Source organism: Oryctolagus cuniculus, chromosome 7 (genome assembly GCF_051225735.1).
Source record: "Oryctolagus cuniculus isolate XC-2025 breed Fujian yellow rabbit chromosome 7, ASM5122573v1, whole genome shotgun sequence".
NCBI classification, from domain to species: domain Eukaryota; kingdom Metazoa; phylum Chordata; class Mammalia; order Lagomorpha; family Leporidae; genus Oryctolagus; species Oryctolagus cuniculus.
The window spans coordinates 123,697,194-123,717,114 of NC_142873.1; the positions used below are offsets into that span (position 1 = coordinate 123,697,194).

The 19,921-nt window shown below is 38.0% G+C and overlaps 1 protein-coding gene across 6 annotated transcripts in view; it reads left to right on the top strand.

Annotated features, from left to right (window-relative positions):
* LOC100353437 (AGBL carboxypeptidase 4) overlaps nt 1-19,921 on the top strand; it is a 1,500,799-nt gene that overhangs the window by 142,031 nt on the left and 1,338,847 nt on the right. For all 6 annotated transcript variants that reach the window (XR_016211041.1, XM_089300713.1, XM_089300715.1 and 3 more), the window contains exon 2: nt 17,192-17,314. Coding sequence is in view for 5 of the 6 variants with exons in the window: in XM_089300713.1 (XP_089156839.1) it covers nt 17,192-17,314 (123 nt within the window). In the remaining variant the exon portion in view is untranslated. The remainder of the gene's footprint in view (nt 1-17,191; nt 17,315-19,921) is intronic.

Here is a 19,921-nt window from a genome sequence, read left to right on the forward strand (position 1 = left end):
CCAGTTCCTTGCTAATGTGCCTAGGAGATCAGCAGAGGATGGCCCCAAGTTCTTGGGCTCCTGAACCCACATGGAAGACCTGGATGAAGCTCCTGAATCCTGGCTTCGACCTGGCCCAGCCCCCCCCCCCCATCCTTTCTCTCTGTCACAACTCTGACTTTCAAATAAATAAATAAATCTTTTTTAAAAAGAAGAAGATATTATTTACCAGAAAGAACACACAGACTACCTGAAGGGATTTTACATTGCATTATGTTGATTTTTCCACATATATAATAGAAAGTAGGAAACATTGCGTCATTTCAGTCAATTGAAAAAGGAACAAAAGGAGGGTAGTATTGTGGCACAATGTGTAAAACTGTACTTTGGGATGTCCATAACACATATGAGTGCCAGTTCAAGTCTTGGCTACTCTCCCTCCTTTCCAGCTCTGTACTAATGCACCTGGGAGGCAGCCATTGATGGCCCAAGTACTTGGGGTTCTGCCACTCTCATGTGGGATGATCATATTTTTATAGAAGTATTGTACAGTGTTCAGTAAGTCATTTAAGCAAAAATTTATTGGAATAAAATTCTATGAGGAAACTGTAATAAAAGTACAAATTTAAAAAATACTAATAAAATGCTAATGTAAAATCAAGCTTGTTTATAAATATTTAAATACATATTGGGAGCTGGTGCTATGGCGTAGCAGGTAAAGCTGCCACCTGCAGTGCCTGATCCCATCTGGCCACTGCTCCTAGCTGCTCCACTTCTGATCCAGATCTCTGCTATCACCTGGGAAAGCAGTGGAAGATGGCCCAAGTCCTTATGCCTCAGCATCCCCATGGGAGACCAAGAAGAAGCTCCTGGCTCCTGGCTTTGGATCAGCTCAGCTCTAGTCTTTGCGGTCCATTGGGGAATGAACCAGTAGAAGCAAGATCTCTCACTATCTACCTTTCCTTCTCTCTATGTGTAACGCTTTCAAATAAATAAATAAATAAATCTTAAAATAAATACGTACATATTGGCAGGTATCCAATGAGTTAGATACACTTACTTAGATATATAATTAAAGTGTACAATGAGATATTTTTACATATATATAATACACATATATTTGGAAATGAATACTCTGATCAAGCAAATTAACATTGGATGTATTTTATTTAGTAATCTTGGATACTTTTTAAAGAGTTATTTAATGTTTTTATATTTTTTAAAAATTAAATTAGTATTTTTAAACCATTTAATAAAATATTTTGATTCTCTTCCCAAACTTTATGAGAGGATAAAATTTGTAAATATCCTTTTAGGGGATATGCAAGCAACCAGGTTTGATGGGTCTGATTTTGATCACTTAACTTGAAGGCCATTCACCCAGATTGACATTTTTTTTTTGACAGGCAGAGTGGACAGTGAGAGAGAGAGACAGAGAGAAAGGTCTTCCTTTTGCCGTTGGTTCACCCTCCAATGGCCGCCATGGCCGGCGCGCTGCGGCTGGCGCACCATGCTGATCTGATGGCAGGAGCCAGGTACTTATCCTGGTCTCCCATGGGGTGCAGGGCCCAAGTACTTGGGCCATCCTCCACTGCACTCCCTGGCCACAGCAGAGAGCTGGCCCGGAAGAGGGGCAACCGGGACAGAATCCGGCACCCCGACCGGGACTAGAACCCGGTGTGCCGGCGCCACAAGGCATAGGATTAGCCTAGTGAGCCGCAGTGCCAGCCCCAGATTGACATTTAATACATTTGGGAGGACAACTGCTTCTACTCATGCAGTTGTTATGTTGCAATATTATCTGAGTTTAAATCAAGACAAAGTCTGAATACTCAATAGAATATTCCAAATCAGAACCATATATCTGGGGCAGCTGCCTACAATTTCACAATAGAATACTAGTTTCAGTCTGGGCTCCTCTGCTTTTGATTCAACTTCCTGCCAAATTCAATTGAAAGGCTGAGAAACACGGTGACAGAGAGACAGAAATATCTTTCCTGCTGATTCACTCTGCATATGTCCACAATAGCCAAGGTTGAAAGAGGTTGAGGGAAGCCAGGAGCCTGGAACTCTATCCTTGTGTCCCACATAAGTGGTAGGAACCCAATTCTTGTGCTATCACCTGCTGCTTCTCAAGGTATACATTAGCAGAGAGCTGGAATTGGATGAGAAAATGGATATAAACCCAGTTACTATTATATGTATTATAGACTTCCCAACTGACATTTTAAATGCTATACCAGTAACTGCCCCTTGTAACCTATATTTTATAAATTTTTATTACTATAAAGAGGACAGATTTCATGTATTTCATAGATAGAATTCTTTTTTTAAGATTTATTTTTTAATTTGAAAGTCAGAGTTACACAGAGGGAGAAGGAGAATCAGAGAGAGAGAAGAAGATATGGAGAGGGCTTCCATCCACTGGTTCATTCCCCAGTTGGTTGCAGTGGCTGGAGCTGGGCCGATCTGAAGTCAGGAGCAAGGAGTTTCTTCCAGGTCTTCCACATGGGTGCAGGGACCCAATGACTTGGGCCATCTTTCACTGCTCTCCCAGGTCATAGCAGAGAGCTGGATTGAAAGTGGAGCAACTGGGACTTGAACCAGCTCCCATATGGGATGACAGCACTGCAGGTGGCAGCTTTACCCACTATGCCACAGCACCGGCCCTTTCATAGATAGAATTCTAAGCAAACCATAATGTCTTCCCTCCTTCAATCACCCCACCTTCATTCCTTTGTGTTTTTTTCCCTTTAATTTTTTAACAATATACCTTAGGTTTCCTTTGTAATCATGTGCTTGATGCATGACTATCCATAATCTTGAACAAGTGAAAAGTAGACTACTACAGGAATTATAGATAAGAGATATAAACAATAATGAAGTCATAAGATATTAGTTTTATTCTTATGCATTGTTTTTGTTTGTATTCTACATTTAACTTCCACATATCAGAGAAAACATATATGTGTCTTTTGGGGACTGATTTGTATCACCAAGCATAATGGTCTCCAGTTACATCCATTTTGTTAGGAAAAACAGGATTTCACACCTTTTACAGCTGAGTAGTGTTCCATCATGTGTGTGTGTGTGTGTGTGTGTGTATGTGTGTGTGTGTATACACATATCACAATTTCTTCATCCAGTCATCAGTTGATGGACACCTGGGTTGATTCCATATCTTGGCTATTGTAAATTGAGTTGCTATAAGCATGGAAATATAGATAACTGTTTCATATGCTGATTTCATTATCTTTGGATAAAAATTCCAAGGAGGGGAATGGTTGGGTCATATGGTAAATCTATTTTTAGATTTTTGAGTAATCTCCATACTTTCTTTGATAATGGCTGACTAGTTTACATTCCTACCAATAGTGTATTAGGGTACCTATTCTCCACATCCTTGGCAGCTTTTGTTGTTTTAATTTTTGAATGATAGCCATTCTAATTTGGGTAAGGTGCATCCTCATTAAGGTTTTTATTTTCATTTCCCCAATGGCTAATGATCCTGAGCATCTTTTCATGTCTCTATTGGCCTTTTGCATTTCATCCTTTGAAAAAATGCCTGTTCTTATCCTTAGCCCATTTATTTTTTTATTTAATGAATGCATTTTTACGTAGATACAACTTTAGGAATGCAGTGGTTCTTTCCCCCATGCCTCCCACTGTACTCCCATCCAACCTCCCATTCCTTCTTCCATGTACTTCAATATGGATCATTTTGGTAGACTTTATTACTCTGTGCTAATCATATATTTCCACAATTTGCCCCCATGCCCACACACAACATATAGAGTACATGTTGGGAAGAGAATTTGCAGTCAATTCTTATATTGCAATTCAATAGGGACAGAGGTCCTACCTGGGGAGCAAATGCACAGTGACTACTGTTGTTCCTTTAATAATTAACACTCTTTTTTATGATGTCAGTGATCATCCAATGCTCTTGTCATAGGCTGCCAGGGCTATGGAGGCCTCTTGTGACCACAGACTCTGTCAATATTTGGACACGACCGTAAGCAAAGGGTATGTTCTCCTCTCCCTTCAGAGAAGAGTGTCTGCTTCTTTGATGACCCTTCCTTTCCTCTGAGGTCTCACGGAGATCTTCCATGTAGGACTTTTTTTTTCCATAGAGTCTTGTCTTTCCATACCTGAGATGCTCTTGCAGGCCTTTCAGCCTGCCAGGAAGCCTTATGGGTTGATTCTGAGGTCAGAGTGTTATTTACTGTGAAAGTCATTCTAGGAGTCTGCTGTGTGGACTTCTTCCCATGTTAGTTCTTCCTTCCTTTTTTAATTCTATTATTTTTACCAGGTACTTGATGTTGTTCATGTCGTCCCTTTTAAACTTAGACCAGTCTATCTGTTGCCTTTAACATTTAATGTGATCATTGTAACAGTGAAGATGGTGCTTATATCACCAATTCTTATGGGTTTGAGCCCCATGATTAGTTCTTAGGCTGTACCCTGAGAGGTAAGTCTATATGCCTGTATGCATAAGTATACTGTTTTACAATTTTAGACTACCTCCTCCCTTGTTTTTAGTTGGGATCTTTTTCCAGTTGCTTTAAAATACATATAATTAACTCTGTGTTACATAGAAAGTTCAGCATATAGTTTGAGGTAGAGAGATCAGAGAGAGAGAGAAAGAAAACAGAGGAAAAAAAAAAGAAAAGAAAGAAAGAAAACAACCAATAAAACAAAACCAAAAGGATATACACAGTAAAAAGTAACAATAGTTAACTGCCTCTCAACAATCAGATCAAGGATACTTGAGGACATTAGTTCTAAAGTGACTATTTCACTTCTATAGCTTTTATTTTAGCTGCGCTATTAATTCTCCCAAATCAGGGAGAACATATGGTGTTTGTCTCTTTGGGACTAGGTTATTTCACTAAGTATTAGGTTTTCCAGCTTGCTCTATTTTGTTGCAAAGGACCAGATTTCATCCTTTTTTACTTCTGTGTAGTATTACATAGTGTACATATCCCACAATTTCTTTACCCAGTCTTCAGTTGATGGACATTTTGGTTGCTTCCATGTCTTAGCTATTGTGAAATGAGCTGCAATAAACATGGAGTGCAGATAGTTCTTTTGTTTACTGATTTCCTTTCCCTTGCGTAAATTCCCAGTAGTGAAATGGCTGGGTCATATGGTAGGTCTATATTCAGGTTTTTGAGGTATTTGCATACTGTTTTCCACAGTGGATTTACCAGTTTACATTCCCAAAAACAGTGAGTTAGGTTGCCCTTTTCCCCACGTCCTCTCCAGCATCCATTGTTTGTTGATTTCTGTATGAGGGCCACTCTACCTGGGGTGAAGTGAAACCTCATTGTAGTTTTGATTTGCATTTCTCTGATCTTAGCCCAATTCTTGATTGAATTGTTTTGTTGTAGTTGAGTTTCTTGAGCTCCTTATATATTCTGTATATTAATCCATTATCACATTCATAGTTTACAAATATTTTCTCCCATTCTTTCAGCTACCTCTTCACTTTACTAGTGTTTCCTTGACTCTGCAGAAGCTTCTTCCCTTTATATAATCCCCTTTGTCTATTTTTGCTTTTATTGCCTATGCTTCTAGGATCTTATCCAAGAAGTCTGCCTAAACCAATGTCTTGCAGAGTTTCCCCAATCTTCTCCTAATTTCTTCTTCCTCTTCTTCTTCTTCTTTGTCTTCGTCGTCGTCTTCTTTTTCTTCATCTTACTGAGATACTTCAAAAGCTTTTTCTTCCAGCTTGAATACTATTTGTTCTGCTTCACTGAGTTGCTGTTCAGGATTTCCACTGTAATCTTTATTTGAGAAATCAAATTCTTCATTTCTCAACTTTAAGCTTGATTTCTTTTTTTTTTTTTGACATAGTGGACAGTGAGAGAGAGAGAGAGACAGAGAGAAAGGTCTTCCTTTGCCATTGGTTCACCCTCCAGTGGCCGCCATGGCCGGCGTGCTGCGGCTGGCGCACCGTGCTGATCTGATGGCAGGAGCCAGGTACTTATCCTGGTCTCCCATGGGGTGCAGGGCCCAAGTACTTGGGCCATCCTCCACTGCACTCCCTGGCCACAGCAGAGAGCTGGCCCGGAAGAGGGGCAACTGGGACAGAATCCGGCACCCCGACCGGGACTAGAACCCAGTGTGCCGGCGCCGCAAGGCGGAGGATTAGCTTAGTGAGCTGCGGTGCCAGCTTTAAGCTTGATTTCTTTAATATTTCTATTTCCAAAAGAATTTCTTATTCATGTTTTGCAGGTTTCTTTAACTAATATAATTGCTTCTCTGTGTTTTTGAGTAACCTCACTTGAATTCCTTTTAAGGCATTTCATCAATCTCCTCACCTTCTCAGAGTAATTTGAATTATTATGTGTTCCTTTTAGATAGTCATAGTGTCTTCTTTATTCATGTTTCTTTTATTTCTGTCCTTATTTATATACATCTGGAGAAACACTTGTTGATATCTCTTCTGAATTCTTTGTTCTTGGGAATATGTGTCTGGGCATAGTGGAATACCTGCATGTTCAGCAGATATCCAGAAGTAAGTGCTGCATGGGGCCAGAGAGCTCTGGCTATGTATGGGGCAAAAGTCCTGGGTGACACCCAAGTTATGCATGGCAGATCTGTGTAATCAGTAGGGGAGAGAAAATTACTGCCCTGGTTGGCAGGATTACTGCCTGTGTCCTTCTCGGTACCAAGATGAACTAATTGCCTAGGGTGATCTTATTGTACATGTACTGCACACTCACTCAAGTGGATGAACTATACCAGGTATCTATGTGCTCCATAGTATGAGCATGGAGCCCTCTGCAATGTCCGTTCTGAGCATCAGGGAATACTGTGCATCTGGATTCAGAATCACTAATTGTCTAAAAACCCAGCCACTGCCTATAATAGAATCATAGGATTCCCGAAGTCACAGGATGCAGGCTACCTACTCTCTGATGTGAGCCTCCCTGTCCAAAGAGAGAGCTTCCTTGTCCTTGGAGCTAGCTGCTTGCCCATCAGAGATTGGTTAGTTTTCTACCTTGACAAGTTGATTCTTGGCGGCGAGAAGAAGAGGGGAGCAACAAGTCAATTGGGTGTCCTTCCCCTCATCAGCTCTCTAGGCTAGACTTAAGATCAGTAGGAACTGTAAGGCTCATCCCCAGACAAAATTACCAGTGGAGACAGACTACTGCCTAGTCCTCACGTTAGTCTGGAAAGTTGGCTTCCTTGCCAGCCTCTGTCCACCAGAGTAACTGGTAGTGTCCTGTGAGCTGCTATGTGTTTGTATAATCTTGTTGCTCCACTGAGTTCTCTCTTCTTTCTGCAGATTTTTCCTGAAAACTTCTCTACTTCTCTCCAGCTGTTTACTAGGAATGCAAATAATTCCTTGTTTTTCTGGTATCTTCTCATGATAAAAGTCAGAGTATATTTTCCCTATTGAGCCATTTGGAATTCCCTCTACTTTGCCTTTCAAAATAAAATTCTTCTTCATCCTGTGTGGCATATATTCTGTTACTTAATTATTATTTGTTTCACATATATTAAAGAATCTTTTCAGTTTTAGAATAAGAATTACATTTTTTAAGATTATTTATTTATTTGAAAGAGTTACAAAGGGAAAAAAGGAGGGGCAGAGAGAGGTCTTCCGTCATCCTCTGGTTCACTCCCCAATTGGCCACAATGGCCAGAGCTGTGCTGATCTGAGCCAGGAGCTAGGAGCTAGGAGTTTCCTCTGGGTCTCCCATGTGGGTGCAGGGGCCCAAGGGCTTGGGTCATCCCCCACTGCTTTCTCAGGCCATAGCAAAGAGCTGGATTGGAAGTGGAGCAGCCAGGATACAAACCAGCGCCCACATGGGTCACCGGCACTGCTGGTGTTGGCTTTACCTGCCATGCCACAGTGCCCCCAAGAATTACATGTTTTAAGAAGTTATTTGAGACAGGGGAATTGAGGAGAACACAAATGAATGAGTGTTAATCTGCTGGCTCACTCTCCAAATGCCCAAAACCGCTGGTGGTGCTGGAACAGGAGCTCAGAACTCAATCTACATCTCCCATGTGAGTGACAGGTACCCAAGCAGTTGAGCCACCATCAGCTGCCTCCTAGGGTGACCATCATTAGGAAGCTGGAATTGAGAAAGGAACTTTGCCCAGATCCTTGCTTCCCTGAATCCAGCTTCCTGCTGATGTGGATGTCTTAGCTCGTGGGCCAAACGTGCACTCTGAAAATCATATTTATGCTTTATTCTTTTACTTTTTTTTATATTTTCAGCTGGACATACAGTATAAGCTTAGTAACTTTGAATGAAAATCATTAAAGGATACAGAGAGGACCTCTTGTCTGAGTTTTTACTTAATAAATATCCCTTTTTAGAGCAAACTCAATGAAAGATCCTCTAGCTTCTGCTGTGTATGCCTCTCATGAGAAGGAGAACACCTTTCTAGAGTTCTTATTTCATTGTTAGATGATTCTTTTAAATACAGATTTTAAAATATATTGAGCTTAAATCTACCCATTGTTCATTCTAGTACTGTCTACAGTGGTGTAAATCTGATAGTCCAATCTTTGCTTGACTTTCCTCTCTAAGTTAAAAATAAATATCAATAATGAATGTTTATTGGAAACTGTGTGATATTTCAATACATGTATATACATGTTTTGAATAGTCATTTTTTCTTGACATTTATGCTATGTTATGTTATGTTCTTAACATTTTACGTTAGGACTAGAGCCCTATAGCTCCCCTCTTCCATTGGCTCATAAAATACATGATAGGTCATGGTGACCACTAGTCATCCACCATGCCATTGTAACACCAGGAACTTATTCCTTTGATAGGACTCAGTTTTGGTACCTGCATCCCTCTACCCTTCCCAGCCTCTAGTAATCACTGTTTGTGTTAAGATTGATCTTTTTTTTTCTTTTTTAGTTTCCACAAATGAGAAAGAACATGTGGTATTTGTCTTTCTGTGTCTGGCTTATTTTATTTAATACAGTGTACTCCAGTTCCACTCATGTTTCTGCAGATGACAGGATTTCCCTCTTTTTATGGTTGAACCATACTCCATTGTGTCTGTGAAGCATATTTTCTTTATCCATTCATTTGATGGTGGATACTTGGTTGACTCCATATCTTGGCTATTGTACATAGTGCTGCAATAGTATGGAGATGCTTTAGAGAACTAGAAATAGACCTGCCTTGTGATCTGGCAGTACTACTACTGTGTGTGTGTGTGTGTGTGTGTGTATTTCCAAAAGATAGGAAATCACCATATCAAAGATATACCTCCTGCCCCATTTTTATATATAATAGCTTATCAGATATTTTAGAATATAATGTATTCCTTTGGTTGTCATTTATTTATGAAGCACTAGTAATATTTACTGTGAGGAAAAATTTGTTATTACCACAAAGTTTTTTCAGTTTGTTCTCATTGGATATGGAACTCCTATGACCCAACAGTATCATGCTTTTTTTCCTATGTAAATACTTAACTTTGTGTCTTTTAACTGTGGACATATTAGCATATAATGCATTAAAACTTTTTAAAAATTCATTTATTTATTTGAAAATCAGTATTACAGAGAGAGAAAGAATGAGATAGAGAGAGGCAGAGAGAGAGAGAGAGCACAAGAGAGAGCGCGCAGTATCTTCCATTTGCTGATTCGTCCTCCAAATGGTCGAAACAGCCTGCACTGGGCCAGGGTGAAGCCAAAATCCAGGAACTTCTTTTGAGTCTCCCATGTGGGTTACAGGGGCACAAGTACTTGTGCCATCTTCTGTTCCTTTCTCTGGCACGTTATCAAGGAACTGTATAAGAAGTGGAGCTGTTGGGACATGAACTGGTACCCACATAGGATCCCTGCATTGCAGGTGGCAGCTTAACCCACTCTGCCACAGTGCCAGCCCCAAAAACATACTTATATGTTTCAGTATCACTTATTTCTAATAATGTTATAAGTTGTGTTGATTTTTATAATATGAATTAGCTAAAACTTTGAGATTGCTTTTTTAACCTTCACATATCCTTCCACTATGCCAGATAAAACTAAAAACCCAGTTCAAGTATCACGTTACCATTTTTTTAAAAAATCTTTTTGGGTTATTCCTCTACTCTTCTGCAAAATAGGGATTTTATTACTTTTTACTTAGGTAACCATTCTACACAATATGCATATATATATAATTAGAAAATGTGAAACACTTTATTTCACTTGATATTCCACCTCCCCTATGTATACTCTTTGAAGGCTCTTCTAAATCTTTTGCATATTTGGATCTCCGGGACCTATCACAGTGACAAGCACAGAGTGGGTACCCAGTGAGTGCTGAGGGAGTTAAGGAAACCTACCAGAAACGTTTGATAGGACACAATTTGGAGAACACTGTGCTGGAACTCTGAATACTGAATCTGGCAGAAATAGATTAGGCAAACCAGCCAGATGTTGTTTTTTAGAGTTCTGTTTTTAGCATGTAAATTAAAATTTCATTTAGAAGTACAAGTCTAATTTAGGAACCAGAATGCAGTTGTAGAGTTTGACAAGATTATATATGTAAATCTCCGAAGACTGATCTATCATCAAACCTTGAAACACCACAGTTTGTGAGGAAGGATAGTTTCCAAATCTTTGTGACAGTGAACCACCCCATGCTCCTGTAGCCTCATGCCTACTGCATTCAGTTAATCACTTGGCCTGCTTTTCTCAAATCATCATTATAGAGGCAACATTCTCCCTTTCTCTTTGGTAAAATGCATTGGGCTCCGAGTGCCAAGGCTAGAGTGTACTACTATCTTGTATCAAGTCCTTCAAGGATTTTTCATGTTTTTACTGCCTTGAGCAAAAAATCTGACCATAGGGGCCAGCATTGTGGTATAGCAGGTAAAGCTGTTGACTGTGACTCTGGTGTCCCATGGATGCTGGTTCATGTCCTGGAAACTCCACTTCCAATCCAGCTCCCTCCTGGTGGCCTGAGAAAGCAGTGGATGATAATGCACGTGTTTAGGTCCCTGCTGCCCATATGGGAGACCCAGATGAAATTGCTGGTTCCTGGCTTTGGCTTGGTCCAGCCTTTGCCATTTAGGCTGTCTGAAGGGCAAGTCAGTGGATGTAGAATCGATATTCTTTCTCTCTCTAACTCTGAGCTTCAAAATGGACAAATAAATCTTTTAAAAAAAGTTGACCTTAGCATGTCATATAATGCCTTCCATGTTGTAGTTCCTGTATCTATCTCCATACTATGCCTTGTTCATCCATATATAAGCTTCCTGGAGTACCTTTTTGCATTTTTTTTTACCTTGCTTATGCATTTTAAAGTAGTTCAGGTGTCATCCCTTCCAGGAAGCCTTCTGTGAGGAACATACAGATGCTGCTTTTCTGGTCCCCTCTGAGGGGTTCTACTGACTTGCATCTCCTTCTGATTTCGTTTTGAATAGGAACTTTTTAAATTTAAATTTACATTTCCAGAACTTAGCATAGTGAGCACCTAGTAGTCATAAATATTTTTTAAATGAACTAATAACTCCATAGTCTTATCCCAGGAGGTAATTTGAAAAATTACCTCTGGTTAGTATAATTGGAAGAATATACATTTGAGAAATTCTTTTTAAGTGATATTTATTGAAATTTCTCTTTGCTAGGAAATTTTAATTCTGTAGTGAATGTAGTTAGTACATAAATGGAAAGTTAGTGTTCAAGAGATTGGGAAGTGGGCATTAAGGCATACACAATTATATGTAATACAGGATAGAAAAAATTTAAGTAGAGTCATATGTAAGTCCAAAGGAGGGAGATAATTTACTGCAGAGTGTTGAGAAATTGGATGCAATCTGTTTTTTCAATGAGAGTGTACCAGCAATCTCTTTTGATCAGCTGTCGGATGAAAAGAATGAAATTCAAGAGCATAACTTACTGAACTGTGCTCATCTTTGGTCGTATACCCCCAAAGCAAAAATTCAGTCTTGCATCTATATTTCCTAAACCCCCATATTACCAACTATACTATCTGTACTGAATCTTCCCTTGCAGAAATATAACTTTTTTCATTATATATACACATATATATATGTGTATATATATATATATATATTAGTATAGTCATTAACTAGATGGGCAGCATTTTGAGAAAGTATCATTTGCATTTTTTATGCTTTTATTGAATGATGGATTTATTTATAGCTTATGTTTCTTATACACTCCCCTTAGTTATGGGCCTGAATATAATACATATTTAGTAATTGAGACATCCTGTTATTGATTGTGCCTTAACAAACCTGAATCATAGGACCAGTGTTGTAGTGTAGCAATTAATAGCCACTGCCTGCAATGCTAGCATCCCATGTGGGTGCTGCCTTATGTTCCTGGCTGCTTCCCTCCTATCCACCTCCATGCTAATGGTCTGGGAAAAGCAGCAGAAGATGGCCCAAGTACTTGTAAGCCTTTGCTACCCATGAGGGAGACCTGGAAGAAGCTCCTGGATCCTGGCTTTGGCCTGGCCCAGTCTCTGCCATTGCAGCCATCTGGGAGTGAACCAGCAACCAGCAGATATAAAATTCTCTCTCTCTCTCTCTCTCTTGTTGTGTGTGTGTGTCTCACTTTCAAGTCAATCAGTCATTGAAAATCCTGTGAATCTCTTCTGTTTTTGACATATGTGCCTTTGGAGAATTAGGGTATGTGTATTTGGGAAATTATTCCTTAAATTTTTTTTTCTTTTTCTGTGAGAACTTGCAGTATATCTTATAAATATATTTGCAAATATATTTTTCCACAAATGTGGAAAGAGTGAAATTCTGTGAAGATGTGTGATGGGTACCAGTTCACTGAGATTTCACCCTTGAATGAATGGGTTCTTTTTTCTAAAATGTCTTCAAGTAGAACATTTGGATTTATTTCCATGACTTCTTAGTGGCTTCTTTGTGGGTTAAGTGTCATCTTCAAGGTAATTTTCTCTCAAAATTGTGAAGCTCTGGATATACAGTTTTATGATGGAACTTTTGACAGACCCCTTTAACTGCATGCCATTTATACATAGAGGTAATTTGTTTACACTTTTAAAGTGTCTTTGATTGTGAGGTGGAATATATATTCTATATCAAGGTCAATTTTAATTAACATGATGTTTTCTGCATTCTTGACCAATATAAGTTGCTCATAACTTATGTGTGAGGTACTATTAAAAAAATAAACAAGTTGAGCTTTTGTCACATCCATTTGCATAACCCATTTAAATGTTAAAAATTCTACACATCCCTAAAGTCTATTTCTAGATGTCTCAGCAGGTCTATTTATCAGAGTGAATTAAGATATAATTATAATATTACTTCACCAGATACTTGCTACATCTATGGATGCTCATATACATTTTTTCTTTGTTCCCTGATGGCTAGTGATATTGAATATTTGAGCATTTTTTCTTGTATTTTTTGACCATTTGTATTTCTTCATTACAGAATTGTTTATTGAAGTCCTTTGCCCCTTTTTCAACTGCATGTTTTGGTTGGTGTTTTAAGTTTCTGGTATATTAGTGATACTATTTCTTTATTGGATATGTGGTTTGCAAATATTTTTCCCGTTTTGTTGAATGTCTGTTCACTCTATTGATCATTTCGTTTGCTGTGCAAAAGCTTCTCAGTTTGATATAGTCCTGTTTGTTTAGTTTTTGCTTTTGTTGCCTGTCCTTTGGAGATCTTGCCCAGTAAGTCATCCTCTACACCAATATTTTGGAGGTTTCCTGTACATCTTCTTCTAGTATCTTTATAGTCTCAGTCTTAAACTTAGGTCTTTGATCCATCTTGAGTTGATTTTTGTATATGGTGACAGATATGGTTCTAATACATTCTCTACGTACATACATCCAATTTTGCCAGCTGAACAATTTGAAGAGATCATCTTAACTCCATTGTATGGTCTGAGCACTTTTGTCAAAAATCAGGTGCCTGTGGACCAGCATTGTGGCACAGCAGGTTAAAGCTCTGGCCTTCAGTGCAGGCATCCCATATGGGCACTTGAGTCCTGGCTGCTCCATATCTTCTCAGGCTCCCTGCTAATGTGCCTGGGAAAGTAGCAGAGGATGGCCAAAGTTCTTGAGCCCCTGCACTCATGTGGCAGACTGGGAGGAAGCTCCTGACTCCTGGTTTTGAATCAGCTCAGTTCTGGCCATTGTGGCCATTTGGGGAGTGAACCAGTATATGGAAGATATCTCTCTCTCTTTCTCTCTCTCTCTCTCTCTCTCTCTCTGCGTCTCTCTCTCTCTGTGTCTCTGTCTCTACATCTCTCTGTAACTCTTTAAAATAAATAAAATAAATCTTTAATAAAATCAGTTGGCTTTATGTATGAGAATTAAATTCTTGGTTTTCTATCCTGTTCCATTGATGTATATTTCAGTTTTTTATGCCAGTACCATACTGGTGTTTTGATAGGCATTGCAGTGAATCTATAGATCGCTTTAGGTAGTATAGACATTCTAATGATATTGATTCTTCTGATCCATGAAAAAGGAATATCTTTCTCTTTTTTGTGTGTCCTTGATGATTTCTTTCATCAGTGTTTCATCATTTTTATGTATAGATCTTTCATTTCTTTAGATAAATTTCTAGATATTTGTTTTTTTGTCACCTTTGTGAGTGGGATTTCTTTCTTGATTTAGTATACAAGAACCTACTGTTTTTGTATTTGTTTATTTTGTAACTTGCAACTTTTCTGAATTGGTTTTCAATTCTAACAGCTTTTGGGTGGATAGTTCAAGTTTTTCCATATCCAATATCTTGTGAACTGCAAACAAGAATAATTTAACTTTCTCTTTTCCATTTTTGATGCCCTTATTTCTTCCTCCTCCCTAATTGCTTTTGCTAAATCTTCCAGTACTATATTGAATAAGACTAGCCAACAGATACATGAAAAAATGCTCAGGATCATTAGCCATCATGAAATCAAGTAAGCCACAATGAGGTTTCCCCTCATACCGGTTGGAATGGCTTTCAGACAGAAATCAAGAAATAGCAAACATTGGCAAGGATGTGAAGAAAAAGGTACTCCAATATACATTGGTGGGAATGTAAACTGGTGCAGCCACTGTGGAAGACAGTATGGAAATACCTCAGAAATCTACATATAGATGTACCATATGACCCAGACATCTCACTGCTAAGAATTTACCCAAAGAAATTGAAATCAGCATATGAAAGAATGATTTGTACTCCCCATGTTTATTGCAACTCATTTCACAAAAGATAAGATGTGAAATTGACCCAGATGTCCATTAATTTAAGACTGGATAAAGAAATTATGGTATATATACTCTATGGAATACTATACAGCAGGTAAAAATGAAATCCTGTTCTTTGCGACAAAATGATGCAACTGGAAACCATTATACTTAGTGAAATAAACTAGTCCCCAAAAGACAAATACCATATGTTTTCCCTGATCTGTGGTAACTAAGAGAGTACTGAAAAGCTATTCCATAGGAGTGAAATTGGTACTTTGAGATGTGATGATTTTTAATAGCCCTTGTCTCAACTGTTGAGGAACAGTGTTTTTTATTCTTCATACTATTTGTTGAACTCTTTACATCGTGTATGGTTAATTTTATGAGTATAAACTGAACTGAAAATAATATATTTTTGAAAAAATAAGAATGGGAATAGGAGAGGGAGATGGAAAAAGTATGGGAGTGCTGGTGGGAGGGAGGGTAGAGTAGGAAGAATCACTGTGTTCCTAAATTTGTGTGTATAAAATGCATGAAGTTTGTATACCTAAATAATTTTTTAAAGTGCAAAAAAATAAATAAATAAAAATTTTTAAGAGTGGTGAAAGTGGACATCTTTGTCTTATTCGAGATCTGAGGGGAAATTATTACATATTTTCCTTGTTCAGTATGATATTGGCTTTTGGTTTGTGGTATAAAACGTTCATTGTTTTGTGGAATATTCTTTCTATGCATATTTTGTGGAGGGTTTTTATCATGAAGGGGTGGTGAATCTTATCAAATACTTTCTCTGCATCTATTGAAATGACCATATCATTTTTGTGCATTTTATTGATGTGATTTATGACATTTCTTTATTTGTAATTGTTGAACCAGCCTTGCATTTCTGGGATAAATCCCACTTGATCTTAATGTATGTTCTTCTTGATATGGTTTTAATTTGCTTGTATTTTGTTGAGAATATTTGCATCTCATAAAATAGTTTGGGAGAGTTCTAGCCTGTTCAATATTTTTGGAATAGCTTGGAGACTATTGGACTTACTGTTTCTATGAATGTTTTGTAGAATTTAGTTGTTAAGGCATCAGGTCCTGGAGTTCCTTTGATGGAAATGGAGCATCTGGGACTCAAACATGCACCCATATGGGACACCAGTGCTGTAGACCTCAGTGTAACGTGCTGAGCTGCAGTGCTGGACCCTACTGAATTAATTTCTTAATTTTGATTTTTTTGGTGGAATCTTTACACATTATATGTAAACAATAAAATAATATTGTATACAAAAAAGAGATAATTTTACCTTCTTTCTTATTTGGATGCAACTTACATTTTTTTCTTGCTTTTACTTTGGCTAATAGTTGATGCAATTTGATTTTTTAATGTCTTTTGGATTTCTGTAATAATGTAAATTTTTATATCAAATTTGGGGGCCAGTGCTGTGGCATAGTAGGCTAAGCCTCTGTATGCAGTGTGAACATCCCACATGGGCACTGGTTTGTGTCCTGGTTGTTCCTCTTCTGACCCAGCTCTCTGCTGTGGCCTGGGTAAGTAGTGGAAGATGCCCCTGTACTTGCATGGAAGACCCAGAAGAGACTCCTGTCTCCTGGCTTCTGATTGGTTCAGCTCTGGCTGTTTTGACCATTTGGAAAGTGAACCAGTGGATGGAAAACCTTTCTCTCTGTCTCTCCCTTTCTCTATCTGTAACTCTTCCTCTCAATAAAATCTTAAATTTGTGTTCATAGCATAACTTTGGAAGATAATTTTTACATTCTCTTTATGGATGAGAGGAACCGAGTCTTAGATATTATGTTGATTTCTTTGAAACACTTTTGAATTTGTATGATGTAGAAGTGATATTTGAGCTTATTTTTCTGATTGTAAAATGTATTCTCTTTCCGTTATATCACAATATTTAGTTAATTTTTCTTTTCCTAGGTAAGAATTCAGTAACTGGGAAAGGGAGTAAGTTAATAACAGTGATCTTATAGGACTTTTATTGCTAAATATACTTATTTATGTTTACATATACAATTTTTTATAGGCAGTGATTTGGGAAATGATGATGCTATCGGAGGGAATGTCAGCAAACATGCAGTGCTTCCAGTTGGATACTGTGGACAGCCGAAGAAAGGACATCTTGTATTTGATGCCTGCTTTGAGAGTGGTGAGTATATTAAATGCTTTTTTGCCTTTTATCATATCTGGTGAAGCTCTTTTCAGAATATAATTTCATCAATGTGGTTCAACCTGTTTATTTAATATTTTACCATCATGGAAAAATCACTTTGCAGGAATTTGCTTAGAAATACTGAATTTTTGTTGGTATAAATGATTAAAATTATAGCTAATAGTAATAATAATGAATATTTGTATAGCACCTTGTATTTTACAGGGTACTTTCTGAAGTCTTATTCATTTTGGGATAGAAATGGCATGACTTAGACTGTATTATATATTATTATTTATTGAATTTCTACTATCCCTGGTTCTATATGACTTGCACACAGAACTTTGGGAAAGAGGGGGCTTCTGTATAAAAAAATGACAATGGAAGAGATTCAAGTAAATAACAAACAAAGACTACAGGTAATAATGCCTTATAATTTACAAATTCTTGGAATATTCTGAGATCAGGGCTTTATTATACATTTCCATTCAGCAGGAGTTAGAACTCTCTTCATGTTGTGAACCTCTGCTCTAAAAAGCTCATACTAGGTGCTCAGAATATGTTGAAAATAAAAATGAGAAAGGTAAACATTATTTTACAAGTAATTGTTTTGGTTGTGCATTTTTTGTGTGTTTGTATGTGTGTGTGTGTCTCAAGGGAGGTACAGGTATCAGTTATTTGACAGTTGAGTCCAAAGAACATTGATTGATTATTCCAAAATAATCTGATTATGCAAAATTTTTCTCTGTGATTAGGCCACATTGTATTAGTTTGATAGTACTTATACAACAAAGAATCACAAACTATACTCAGTAAAGATTTCAACAGATTGCACCCACACAGATACACAAAGTATAGAGTACTGTTTGAGTAGTAGTTTTACTGTTAATTCACATAGTACAACAAATTAAGGACAGAGAGTCTACATGGGGAGTAGGTGCATAGTGACTCCCATTGTTGGTTTAACAATTGACACTCTTATTTATGACGTCAGTAATCACCTCATCATCATGAGATGCCAAGGCTATGGAAGCCTCTTGGGTTCACCAACTCCAATCTTATTTAGACAACGCCATAGTCAAAGTGGAAGTTCTCTCCTCCAATCAGAGAAAGATACGCCTACTTTGATGGCCCATTCTTTCTGCTGGGATCTCACAGAGATCTTTCATTTAGGTCATTTTTTTTTTTTTTTGCCAGAGTGTCTTGGCTTTCCATGCCTGTGAAACTCTAATGGACCTTTTAGGCAGACCGGATGCCTTAAGGGCTTATTCTGAGGCTAGAGTGTTGTTTAGGACATCTATCATTCTATGAGTCTGCTGTGTATCCCACTTCCCATGTTGGATCATTATAACTTTTAATTCTAACAATTATTATTAGAAGACACTAGTCTGGTTTATGTAATCCCTTTGACACTTAATCCTATCATTAAGATCAATTATGAACTTAAACTGATCACTTTGATTAGTAAGATGGCATTGGTATATGCCACCTTGATGGGATTGAATTAGAATCCCTTGGCACGTTTCTAGCTCAACCATTAGGGGTAAGTCCGAGTGAGCATGTGCTGGACTGTACATCTCCTCCCTCTCTTATTCCCACTCTTATATTTAACAGAGATAACTTTTCAGTTAATTTTAAACACCTAAGAATAATAGTGTGTCTTCCATGCTCATGGATTGGAAGAATAAATATCATCAAAATGTCCATTCTCTCAAAAGCAATTTATAGAATTCAATGCGATACCAATAAAAATACCAAAGACATTCTTCTCAGATCTAGAAAAAAATGATGCTGAAATTTATATGGAGGCACAGTAGACCTCGATTAGCAAAACCAATCTTGTACAACAAAAACAAGGCCAGAGGCATCACAATATCAGATTTCAAGACATACTATAGGACAGCTATAATCAAAACAGCATGGTACTGGTATAGAAACAGATGGATAGACTAATGGAACAGAATAGAAACACCAGAAATCAATCGAAACATCTACAGCCAACTCATATTTGATCAAGGATCTAAAACCAACTCCTGGAGCAAGGACAGTCTATTCAACATATGGTGCTGGGAAAACTGGATTTCCACATGCAGAAGCATGAAGCAAGACTTCTACCTTACACCTTACACAAAAATCCACTCAACATGGATTAAAGATCTAAATCTAAGACCCCACACCATCAAATTATTAGAGAACATGGGAGAAACCCTGCAAGTTATAGGCACAGGCAAGGACTTCTCGGAAAAGAACCCAGAGGCACAGGCAGTCAATGACAGAATTAACTATTGGGATTGCATCAAATTGAGAAGTTTCTGTACTACAAAAGAAACAGGATAGTGAAGAGGGGAACAACAGAATGGGAAAAATATTTGCAAACTATGCAACAGATAAAGGTTTAATAACCAGAATCTACAAAGAGATCAAGAAACTCCACAACATCAAAACAAACAACCCACTTAAGAGACGGGCCAAGGACCTCAATAGACATTTTTCAAAAGAGGAAATCCAAATGGCCAACACACACATGAAAAAATGTTCAGGATCACTAGCAATCAGGGAAGTGCAAGTCAAAACCACAATGAGGTTTTACCTCACCCCAAATAG